Genomic DNA, 13,168 nt, shown 5'->3' on the forward strand with positions numbered 1-13,168 from the left:
TACTGGGACAAATAAATATTTCTTTGATATTTCAAGAATCTGTAATAGGATATGGAGATTGGAACATCCCAAGGAGAAAAAAATGTTTTCTTATTTTCAAAAATGACAATAAAGAAAAATAAAGAGAAAAGAAATATAATGAAAAAGAATTGCTCGGCTTTTATAACAACTACCTTAAGGGTCATTAAATGGTAATAGTTCTGCTTTTCAGTCATTCAGTCACGTCTAACTCTGTGACTCTGTGGAGCAGAGGCCTTTCTGATCTGAGGGCTCATCTTCTGATGTCATGTCTTTTTAACATTTTAATACTGCCCATAACATTTTCTTGACAAAGATAATTTATTATGCCCTTCTTCAGTGGAAAAAATGGCAATACTACAGATTACTCAATGTAAAGACATTCTATCAGCACCTCACATATGAGGCATTTATAAGTACTTTGTTGTGTGTGGTATTATGCTAAGTTTCACTGAGAGGGAAGCAAACAGCGGACACTGTCCCAAGGCTAATATAACTCATAAAGGCAATTAATCTTACCATTCTTTCAATCTGACGACTCCGTTCTACAAATTCTCTTGAAGTTTTTCTCCCATATTTCTCTTTATATTTGATATTAGTGATCTTAAAGGTGACAAGGTAATAGAAGGTCCTTTCATCTGTAAAACAAATGAAACATATATATGATGTATGCACACATGGACATATATGAGATGTGTAAATTTCTACATGTTAACATATATGGAATATAATGAATGTGTGTGATACACCAAAGTGAAACATATTTGAAAATTATTTTTAAGTTAATCACTGTAGAAAGCCCTCCAACCACCATCCCCCCAAATACCTACTTTGCAGATTTCCCATTTTCTGACTGAATCCATTTATCAAATTAATTAGAAAACTGACAATCTGACATCTCATTTAGTATAGTTGTGGTCATAGGCACATATTTATTGGTACATATATAAGTGGGTATAAAAATTTTGACTTATGTAAATTTTTATAGTCATATTGTGAAATTGTTACCACCCTTATTGAATGCTAACTCTGCCACATCATAACTAATATTTTTTGAGGATGAATTTAATAGTCTAAGTTGTTTACACAATGACAGAGTCATTTTTCATTTCCTAAACTTGATTTGTTGTCAAGTATCTTGAAGCAGCATGATATAGTGGTAAGTGGCAGAGACTAAGAGCAAACAGCTATGTACTTAAGTAGAAAAGGGTTCAGAGCATCCCATAATTATTAGTTATGATCCTAAAGGATCACTCAGCATAATCTACTGATACTTTGTTCAGTCATTTTAGTCATATCCAACTCTTTGTCACCCCATTTGAGGTTTTCTTGGCAAAGTTTTATACAATAGTTTGTCATTTCCTCCTCCAGCTTATTTTGTAAATGAGAAAACTGAGGCAAACAGTGTTAAGTGACTTGTTCAGAGTACATTTATAGCTAGTAAGTATGTGAAATTGGATTTAAACTCTGACTAAGAAAAGCCCTAATGGGGTCAAGAAGAATAAGACATGACTGACCAACAACTTCCTATCTCTCATCCCAGTGCTCAGTCCACCATATCACTTAGCTGTAACTCTCCCAGTGCTGGTGATCAATAAATCAAAGCTAGTGAGAGATAGGGAGTGTATAAAAAGCATAAAAATAGAATATTTCTAGAAGAGAGAGAGAGAAAGAGAGACAGAGAGAGACAGAGAGAGACAGAGAGAGAAGACAGAGAGAGAGAGAGAGAGAGAGAGAGAGAGAGAGAGAGAGAGAGAGAGAGAGAGAGACTAGTAAGTGTGTGAGTCACACCTTCATCAGAGAGGACAAGCATATTAGAGAGAGACTACTTTGAGAAATTACTTGAATATTACTAAGAGAGAGGGAGAAATAAATTGTCACTGAATACAAATGAGGTATGTTGGGTATAGATTTCAAGAAGTTTGCACACAAATGTAAATATTGACTCTTGGAGAACTGGGTTTGTCCTAGTTTGAATCTTTATTGAGAAGATCCTCAGCCTTTGAGTTAGCTGGAAAGAGGGTGTGCATATTGCATCCTAGTGTTCTCCCCATGGAGTCATTCCAAATGCAGCAAGAGTGGTGCAATATCCCTGTCATATATGGAATATCTGAGCATCCAGTATTTCCAAGTGGAAAAAATCAGTATCTAGAATTAAAGATGAAGTGAAGAGTCAGGGAAGAGGAAGAGAGCCTAGAGCATCAGTAGGTGTGTCTACAACAGAAAAAGCACTAGATTTGTTAACAGGAGACTGGGTTCAAATTCAAGTTCTGTTATTTACTAGCTATGTGACTAGTCTGAGTCACTCCTAAAACTTTCAGTTTTCTTCTCTGTAAACATTTATATTTAATAACATTTCCATTTATTCTCTACCTCAAAGTACTACATAGTAGGGACTACATGGATATGATCTTATCTTATTCTTTTCTTAATTTTTTCTGATGGGATCCAGATAAAAACTAATGAGGACAAGTTACTTTTCTGCTATTATTTTTGTAGACTTTTGGCCAAGTTAATGTTTTATAATTCAACAAAACATTATTGTTATCAACAAATTAAAATATTAAAATTAAATTATTTAGTTAAATTTTAATTAAAATTTAATTACTGAGACAATTTAGTTGATGATTGCCATTGTCAGCCTTCGGTAAGCAAGTGGGTACCTTTATACACAGCTATGCTAGCAGTTATGAGGATAAAGCTGACAAAACCTGATCCCTGTTCTTAAAAAGCTTATATTCTGTTTTGGAGAGAGAAAACTAATAAACATAAAGTTAAATATCAATAGAACACAATGTGCAATTAAATATAAAATTATATAGAATAGAATAGAAGAAATACGTTTTTTAAAATGTTAGAAAATTAAAATGGTCCTCTTTGAGAAGAGAAGGAAGAATATTGCTAGTTGGATATGTTGCACGAGCAAAATCCTAGTCCTTGTACAAAACAGTATCTTTTTTCAGCAATTATCTTTAAAGATTAAAAAATAACTATTTGGATTTTCCAAATCATTGCTTTAATCTGTTCCATCTATTTTAAATCGTGCTTTTCTAATAGTACAAATAAACTTTGATAGTTGCATTGCGGTAATGAGATTTCATAATACAAATAATTTTGCATAAATTAAAATGAACATTTCCTAAATGTAAAAGAACCACTGCTAATCACCATGTAATAAATATGCATTCCAATTTCTCATCCTGATTTCCCATGGAGAAACAATGTATTCCCTGGAGTCATGGAGAGGTGAAAATGAAATAATATATGAAAATGTGATTTGTGCTTTAACAAGTTTATGAATTCATGGCCTGTTATTAATAGTACATTAGTTATAATCCAGTCATATTATTCAAAGTGGCAATGAAGTATATCTGCTACTTTTTAAAAGGAGAATGTACATGTTGTCACTCTTTGTAGACATTACATCTTCAGGTTTACAGAAACAGAACAGAATTAGAATTGAATTAAAGATAAAATAAGTAGGGGTGGGAAGACTTCTTTGGGGATTATAAGATCATAACACTGGGACAACAGAAAAGGGAAAAGAAATAAGAGACAAAGGGAGATACCGTGAAGGTCATTTGACCAGACATAATAAGAAATTGGATAGGAGAAGTGAAGGAAAAACCAGATAGCTCAACAGTGGCTGAAAGATGATACCAAAGGCAAAAACAGGAAAGTCAGAATGAGGTACAGGTTGTGTTTGAGATGGCAGTGAGTCACCCAGACGGAAAGGGGGAGAGGGAGAGAGGCAGAAATGGAGATGTGGGTGAAGAGATGCTTGAGTCACCTAAACAGAAGTGATAGTTTGAAAAGCCTAATCTGGGGATCAGCGGATGGAACCCCAGCATGAGAGTCAGGAAGACTTGAGTTTAAATCCAGCCTCAGACACTTAACACTTACTAGCTGTTTAACCCCAATTGTCTCATCAGAGAGAAAGATAAAGAAAGACAGAGACAGACAGAGGTAGAGACACAGAGTGAGACAGACAAACAGATAGAGACAGAGAGAAACAGAAAGAGACAAAGACAGAGAGATAAAGAGAGAGACAGACAGACAGAGAGACAGAGACAGACAGTGAGACATAGACAAAGACAGAAAGACACAGAGAGAATTAGAGACACAGACAGACAGAGACAGAGAGAGGGAGAAGGAGAAGAGAGACACAGAGAGACAGAGGCAGAGTTAGAGAAAGAGAGACAAAGACAGGCAGAGAGAGAGAAAGAGAGAGAGAGAGAGAGAGAGAGAGAGAGAGAGAGAGAGAGAGAGAGAGAGAGAGAGAGAGAGAGAGAGAGAGAGAGAATTCAATCCCTGTAAACAAATGAGATTACCAACACTTGGGAAAAGGAACAACCTGAGAATAGAAATTTAGGGATTATCCATATTCAAGATCAGGAAGATGATAAGTCTCTAGTTCCTTTCACCACCACTACCTTATAGACACCTTTAGAACAGGATCTGTTCTAGCAATGTTTTTCTATCAGCTTTGAGCATATACACAGAGGTATGGACAGGGACTGGATCTCTGATTTAACTGGCACAGAAAAAGGAAAAGAGAAGAAACATTTTAAGGGCTTTTTGTAATCCACTTTCCAGGCATCATTTTATTTGATGTCCACAACAACCTTGTGAGCTAAGTGCTATTTATTCTCTTCATTTTCCAGCCCGGGAGAGGCTGAACGACTTATCCAAGATCATCAGCCAGTGTCTGAGGCAGGATTCAGCTCTTCCTGCACCTCCTGCTGCCTGACTGGTCTCCTCCCTCTCCCATTGCCCATCCAATACCTTCTCTACTTACAGTCTTAGAGAGTTACCTAATAACAATAACTATACTGATAACAATAACTAACATTATATAGCATTTACTATGTGCCAAGCAAAAATTTCATTTATCCTCACAACAAACCTGCTTTAAAAAAGTCATATTATAATCCCTATTTTACAGATGAGAAAACTGAGACAGGGGTCAATTGATTTATCCAGAATCACAGTAATATCTGAGACAGAATTTTAATTTAGACCTGTTTGACTCCATGTCCGAGCAACCTATACACGAGCCTCCTAATTGCCTATTTATAGTGAAGAAACTCCCTCCACCATCGCACATGTAATACCTTCTCAGCAATTTATGGTTTTGCCCACAGCCCTGTGAGGTTGAGTGACTTCCCCAGAGTCACACAGCTGGTATGTGTCACAGATAGAACTTCCAACCAGGGCTTCCTATCACTGGGGCCCGTCTTCTGTTCACTGATAGAAGCTACATTTCAACAGTGAGTCTCTAATTGCTATTAAATAAATATTTATTATATTGATTTGAATTGAATAAATTGAAGGAGCCATCCAGATACAGGAGAGAGGAGGAGTTTCAGAAACAGTGTATTTGCCAAAGTCTTATCGTAACACTTTCATAATCACATTTTCATGTGCTAGCAAAGGGAAAACACCTACATGTTATAGCTAACTCTTTTTCTTCAATGTGGGAAACAATGACATTCCAAACAAGTCTGATAATTCCCGTCACTCAATGGTAAATTTCCACACATTATTCAAGATCTATTTTATCCAAGATGGGATATCCTTTGACTTTTCAGAGGCCCTTAAGGAAAAAAGCAAATTTCTTCCTGATTTGGATAGAATCTTGCAATGGTTTTAGTGGCTATCTGCTATAAATGATACTATGAGGGGTTATTCAGTCATTTTATTCATGTTCAATTCTTTGTAACCCTATTTAGAGTTTTCTTGCCAAAGATACCAGAGTAGTTTGCCATTTCCTTCTCCAGTTCATGTTGCAGGTGAGGAAACTGAGGTAAACATGGTTAAGTGACTTTCCCAGGCTACTGGGTTACTAAATGTCTGAGGTCGCATTTCCTGACTCGAGGTAAGGCTCTCTATCCTTTGAGCCATCTATCTGTATTAGTTATTAGTCTAGATGAGAAACTTCAGGAAATAAACTAGATCCAGTATGCCGTCAGAGTGTAAAGTAAGAGACAATAAAGTTTGGACTATTTGGATGTTCCAATATGACTAATCTAGAAATGAGAATGAATTAAAGGAAAACTGTAGTTCTATAATAAGAACAAATAGCAAGTCATTTACAAATGTTTGTTGATAGAAACTAGACCTGTGATTTCACTATTGTTGAGAATTCCCCGATTAAGAAATTCCCTCCACCTATGCAGGCGAGCGCCTTCATTATAAATCATAGTCTTAGAGAATTGCCAAGGACACAGAAGGGTTAAGTGACTGATGTAGTATCATACAACTAATATTCTTCAAAAGCAGGACTTGAACTCAGGTCTTCCTACCACAAAGTCACCTCTCTATCAACTAAACCAAACTTTCAAATATTTCTACAGGTTAGCAAAATGTTGAGGAAGATGCAGAGAAAGAATGGCTTAGAATATAAAGGCATGAAAGAATAAAGTCTAATAATGAACACTAATTCTTGAGATTAAAATATCAGTCTCCTATTGCCTCCCCCCATCCCTCTTCCTCAAAATACAGAAATAGTGTAAATCTATTTTGACAGAGGGCATCCAGGTGGCACAATAGAGTGCCAGATTTGAAGACTCATCTTTCCCAGTTCAAGTCCAGCCTTAGACACTTAGTACTTGCATGACCCTGGGGAAGTCACTTGACCCTGTTTGCCTCAGTTTCCTCATCTATAAAATTGGCTGAAGAAGGAAATGGCAAACCATTCCCTTATCTTTGCCAAGAAAACTTCAAATGGGGTCATAAAGCTCAGACATGAGTCAACTGACAAACTTTTGACCTTTAGGAACTGTTTTTTTCAATAGGAAAACTCACAAGTAATTTTTTTAATGTTTTAATAATTATTTCCTTCCTACTCAGTTTTCTTCAGAATAATGCTGCTGACATAATATTATTTGTATATAATATTATTTCTATACTACTGATAACAATGACAGCTGTTGAAAGTGTCTTACGTGATTCACTTTGTTTTTATTCTTTCTTTTCCTTTCCTCCCTTTTCTTTTTTCTTCCCCATTTTTGAGAGTAGATCTCAATCTTGATTACTTGGTTACTCACTGCTTAGAATTATTCTTTCAGATCTGGGACCTTTTGCATGCTCCATTTTCTGTCCTGAATCAGTTCACCCTTTCTTAGGCAACTTGATATTTTCCCACCTACCCTGGCCCCCATTCTCAGGGACTCATCACTAATTAATGCTGCACTTAGTGCAGACACCTGGTTAGTTTAGCCCACCAAAGTCCAGAATTCATGAAATCAACATTTTAAAATAAAGTTTAATCTTTCCAGTTTTCCATTATCTATAATATCTTTCTAATTCTTAAAGTTGCCATTTACTTTGCTTTACTATCCCTTCTTGAAGACGATAATCCAGAAAACAAATCTGAAATCCTTAATTACTTCCCCCAACCTAAGAAAGGTATGAACAAGAAAGGTTTAAAAAATCCAGGGAGGTGCCAACTTGGTTTAGATGAGTGCTTTGTGGTATCTCAGAGCTGACTGCCTCTTCCTCTGTCCAGAATGTAGTGGGCAGTAGGGAGGAGGGAGTCAAGCAGTGAGGTAAGCTGGAGACAATGAATACATTTTCAGCTCCTCCCTAGTTAGGTCTCCACAAGACAACATTTTAATCTTGTTTGACATGATTTCCCCAAGCATCAGTCACACCCATATTTAGATGTCAGTACAAAAACATGTTCCAAAGACAAAAAATGAAGGACTTCAAGTTGTCTCTCATCTTGGATGGTGTTTCTCCCCTACACTACTGGATATAGCTAAGAATTGATTTTCTATTTATTCATTTATTCTTTGATCATGGAGCATCTATTTCCCTAATTCCATAATTAATACATTTTTGCTATGAATTAAAAATCAGCAGATACAAATATTTCCAAATGCAAAAGCAAGAAAGAAAGAACTAGGCAGTGGATTGAGTACTGAATCAGGAGTCTTTCCTATATCATTTTAAGTTTACCACAAGATAGTACTACACAATACTGATTTGATGATATTTCATTAATTTTGTATCTGTTATTAATATCTTTATTGTGATATAATCATGGAATTAGATGTGAATAGAATTTTAGACCTTTTCTAACTTAATCCTCATTGGGAATTTATAATAACAGCGGAAATAAAGGCTCAAGCAGTTTAAGTGATTTGTCCAAGATTACATAGTTGGCAAGTAGCATAGCCAGGATTCAAACTTCAGCCTGTGATTCTAAATGCAGTGCTTTTTCTATTCCATCCGTCTCTTTTTATTACTATTGCTTCTTTTGATAGTCTTTTGCATATGGCTGTTTATCTCCTTCCCAAGGTCCTTCTCCAATATCTCAACCTTGTATGGAGGTTCTCCTGGTTTCCTGAAGTTTATTCCAGTAGGTAAAAATTCTGAAAGTTTCCAAGACATTGAACATAGTTTTGGCAACAAATTGAGCTGTCTTTCTAAGGTCCAACTTAGCTAGGTAGAGAGAATCTCATCATGTAGGGGAGATACTTGATGATGAAGTATTTGGCCAAGGCAACAAATAAAATAAAGAATTATATAAAATGCTCTCACCATGAGTGGCGCCTAGATGCTTGTATAAAGTAGAAGAAAAGGGGACAAAAAATCCAAAGAATCATAGGTATTTTATAGCATTAATAAACTTTGACATAGTTATTGGTACCTTAACTGGATTCTTAACCATTGATCAATGAGTAAACATACTACTAAAGGAAGTATTTATCTGTCCAGTTTAAATCATACTCTACTGGTCTAGAATCATAGCTATCTCTGTTTTCAAGCCTAAATTACAAATTATTTTCAAAAGTTAACAAATAGAATTTTTAAAATCATTCAAATATTATTCTTAAACATAAAAAAGTATCAAAGTATTGATTCATAATTAATTTTGACCAGAAAACAGGGAATAGATTAATACTTACCTGCAATAACAACACGAGCAACAATACCAATGGCAATCACTATGATTATCACAATAACCACTGTGAAAATAGCTAGCCTGAGAGGGTTCCAAAATTGGTTTTGTCTTCTTGGATAGTTAACGTGTGGATACTTCTCTTGTTGGCATGCAACTGGTCTGTGGTGGCAGAAAAAAATATAAAATTTAGTACTAAGCAGGGGTTGTAATCCTATCTATATTTTTAAAAACCATCTCTATCGGGTAAAACCTCACATATGTTCAACATCATCTGAATTCCTAGACCTTGAATAAGCCACTACATTTTCATTCATAGACATTTATTGCCTTATTTATTGATTTATTGAGATGAACTTCCCCCTCAAAAAATAGACTACTGATAACTAGATTTATCTTGTTTTCTTTTCATGGAGTCAATTTAACAAAGAACTCATATTTGAGCTCATGACAAATATGTTTCATATTTTCAGAGCTATTTTCTAGTTTACATATATAAAAAAATAAAAAAATATTATTGAACTATGCATCATACTGCCTTAGGAAGATTTTCTGTACTGGGGTGAATCATAAATGCTTTTTCATTTGGGATAGTGGACATGGGATGGGGAAGACAGGAAGAATAATTTTTTATTGTTAAATTATCAACATAAGCAAGTTAGAATAGTTTTCCACTAAAATTCTAGCATATTATCATTTTTGGCAGATTCAACCCACCAAATAGCATTAGGAAAAATATTAAAGGAAATTAAAAAATATTAAGATTATATATGTTAGGAGGGAGTTTGGATTTCTGATTTCTGTTACTGAGAAAGGAACTCTTAATGTAGTTACTCCCTCTCCTGGTTCAGATTGGTACCTCATCTGTAATTTACAGCATTACTAGAGTTGCAATAGAGACATGGGAGGTTAAGTGACTTCAGTGATTAGGCTGGTAGTATGTTATCAGAAGCGGGATTTGAACCCATGTTTTCCTGATCCAAAAGCCAATTTTCCATCCACTTACCATGCTGCCTCTCAAAATATGACCTTAGAACAAACATTTCCATTATATTAAACAATTCTATCAATAAAGTTAATAAAACACTCTTAATTGTCCATTTCTTTTATTGCCTTATTTTTGAAGATGAGAGAAATATTTCTTTTTATTTGTTTTTCAGATAAATTTTGATACTCAGAATGAAGAATTTTCTATTCTCATGAAGGTCTGATTGGTCATATCAAAAGGAGACAGTCTGGTTTTCCATTGAGCAAATGGTCTCACCAATATGGAAACCAAATCTTCATGAGATTTCTCCACTTCTAAATCTAAAGTTTCTCAACCCATTTTATTGCTTCTCTCTTATTTTTCTCATTTTGGGTAGTGCTTCCTTATTTAATATATTTTAAGGTCAATATTACCCAAAGGCTTTGTTAGATATCAAGTTTCTTGAGGACATAGAATGGTCCATTAAAGGTGTCATTTCATATTGTTTTAATTTACTTGTCTACTTACATTTCTAGTCTTTACCAGAAGAATGTAAGCTAATTGAAGTCAAGGATTATTTTTCCCTTGTTTATATAGTGTCTATCAATAGTAGGTAGACACAAGAAATTTTTGTAAAAATAAATTGAGTTGATGTGCTGCCAGATGATATTGACCCCTGGTCATTTTTCTTAATTTCAAATTTGCTGTTTGATTTTATCATTAGGTATGAATCAAAAGCAAAACATCTTTGAGACACCATCCTCCCCACTGTCTCTGTATTATCTCAGCTTGAGTTTGAATCTGAAACTCTGAAGCAAAAAACAAAAGACATATATTACATTCTAAGTTGAATGTACTGTTGTTTTTGCTTTATTTTTCAGTCCAGTCCCCTCTGGGGATTTTCTTGACAGATACTGGAGTAGTAAGTCATTTCCTTCTCCAGCTCATCTTACAGATGAGGAAACTGAGGCTAAGAGACGTAAATGGGTCACAACTAGTGACTATCTGTGGCCAGATTTGAACTCAGAAGATTTCCGACTCCAGGCCCAGTACTCTTTCCACCAAACAATCCGGATGCCTCTTTATGTTTTATAATGGATGTGCACTGGATATTGGTTTCCAGAGTTATTTATGCCTATGACTATGAAGTATGTGGAAACATGATGTGAGTTTACCAAGAGGTAAACTTTGCCCTACTTAGGTAAAACATTAAAGGTCATTAAAAAAAAAAAAGGTCATTTTTAAAATGTCAGCACATTTTGAGCTAGATGAGTTAGTGATCCAAATGCAAAGTTACTTCTGGTAAACAGAGTAAACAATATAGGGCAAGCCAGCAACTTCTGAGAAATTCAGTTTAGAGACTCAATTAGACTGCATTAGATAGGCAGAGGAAGGATGCTAAACCAGTTCTCACTTGGCCCAATATTAGTTTACTCTGTTCATCTGAAGGTAGAATAAATTATCTCAGGAGGGTTGAATGACCTTGAAAGTTTCTTCCAGCTAGGTTGAGGCTAATTGATCCATTTGCAGGTGCTTGCCATATATGGACCTATAATTAATCCAGATTAATTTTTGGATGTAAAGTTTGATCTTTTCTACAGAATTGTGGCTACTACATTAGAATCTATATTCTGCCAATTATTTGTGACTTAGAGAACTTAAACACACAGCTTGAATAATTTTTTAAAATTGCTTAAGTATAGCAATAATACAACTATTTATCGCTTTTTATTGTAGCAGTAATCTCCTCCAAACAATCCTGTAAGATAGGTAATGCTTTATGAGGAAATAAGTTGATAAATTGAAGTATTTTAGATGAAAATGTGAATCCAGGCCTCTGATCTATAATATACCAGTGTTCCTGCCACTATAGACAAAAGAACTCACTTTGGCTTCAGCTAAGTCAGACTGACTGAGGAAAAGTGTAGAACGTATTCCACTTGATCCAAGATGTATTTATCTTGTTTAACTAAATTAACTAAATTTAGTTATCAGTGATCTTAAAAGTAATGGATGATATTGAATTTTTTTTTTGTTTTTGTTTTTGTTTTTGTTTTCTGTTTGAATCAACATAAGAATGCAGGATCAAATTTAGAACTAAAGATAGATCTTAGAAATATTGTAGCTCATTCCACTCACCATAGGGGCAAAAAGGGAGACCCAGAAAGTTAAGGGATTTGTACAAGATTGCATTTATAAGAAGACCTAGGAATAGTACCTGATAGTTCTTCTACCTCTGAATACACTGCTCTTTTCATATTAATTCTAAATGTCAGTTCAACTCATTTCTGTTAATATTACGTCAAATCATTTAAAATTTACTAAGCACTAATATGTACAACAATATGTCTTTTTAAAGATCTCTTCCCTCAAGGAATTTACAAATTAATAAGAATGTATGACAAAATGTGTTCCAAGATAGGAATAGTATACAATAGTGGTCTGATCAAAGCTTTATGAGAAATTTGAATAGGATGAGATCAGCAGAGGGTGTCTCAGAGAGTTTCACATAGGACGGGTCGGGTACATCCAGCCTGTGGATTATAGAATCATTTGCTAAAGCAATTCCACAGGCAATGAAGAGCTTTAAGTTAGATACCATAACCTCCCACTGCTTGAGTTCTCTAAGTTGATAAGTTTGTATGATCTGCAAATGATGTTGTAAATATCTAAATGGCTCTTAGCAGAAAAATGGTTCCCCATCTCTGATGTAGGAGAACATATACACTGAATCTTGAAGAAGAGTTTTAACAAGTAGAATAATGGAAGACAAGCATATCAGTTGTGGGTTAGGTCCTATAAAGTTCATGGAGACAGGAAAATGCTGGACAATATTATTTATATACATATATTTATATATATACACATTTAGACATATACACTCACATATATAATATATGTGTTTGGATATATATGTGTGTGTGTGTGTATATATATATATACACACACACACATGCATTGGATAATAAATAGCACACAGTCCAGTCTAGATGGAACACATCATGGGTAAGGCAGAATAGTTTGACAAAAACACAAATGTCCACATAAGCCCATCTATTCAGATCTTCTCTCTAACAATATAGATTGGAATCTATCCATATCTGTCTAGTCTATGTGACTCGTGTTCATAATTTCCCAATATACTGGAGTTCTTGTTTTCTCCTGACATCAAAATGACAGCAAGGGAGCATTCTGGTATCTACATCTAATTACCTTGTCCTTGCCTCATGGTCAGCCTATCCTTCCTTCTAATCCTACAATTATTTTTTACACTG

General features: G+C 34.9%; 1 protein-coding gene and 1 long non-coding RNA gene across 2 annotated transcripts in view; one reads left to right on the forward strand and one right to left on the reverse strand.

The window, feature by feature from the left end:
* LOC141545568 (transmembrane protease serine 11F-like) overlaps window positions 1-13,168 on the reverse strand; it is a 70,747-nt gene that overhangs the window by 20,202 nt on the left and 37,377 nt on the right. Inside the window, exons 2-3 of the mRNA XM_074272683.1 lie at window positions 8,934-9,088; window positions 538-656 (exon numbers count right to left, since the gene is read on the reverse strand). Of these exons, the coding sequence (XP_074128784.1) occupies window positions 538-656; window positions 8,934-9,088 (274 nt within the window). The remainder of the gene's footprint in view (window positions 1-537; window positions 657-8,933; window positions 9,089-13,168) is intronic.
* The window catches only part of LOC141545570 (uncharacterized), a 117,681-nt gene that overhangs the window by 4,681 nt on the left and 99,832 nt on the right, over window positions 1-13,168 (forward strand). The gene's annotated exons all lie outside the window — the stretch shown is intronic.

This window comes from Sminthopsis crassicaudata, chromosome 6, assembly GCF_048593235.1.
Source record: "Sminthopsis crassicaudata isolate SCR6 chromosome 6, ASM4859323v1, whole genome shotgun sequence".
Classification (NCBI taxonomy): domain Eukaryota; kingdom Metazoa; phylum Chordata; class Mammalia; order Dasyuromorphia; family Dasyuridae; genus Sminthopsis; species Sminthopsis crassicaudata.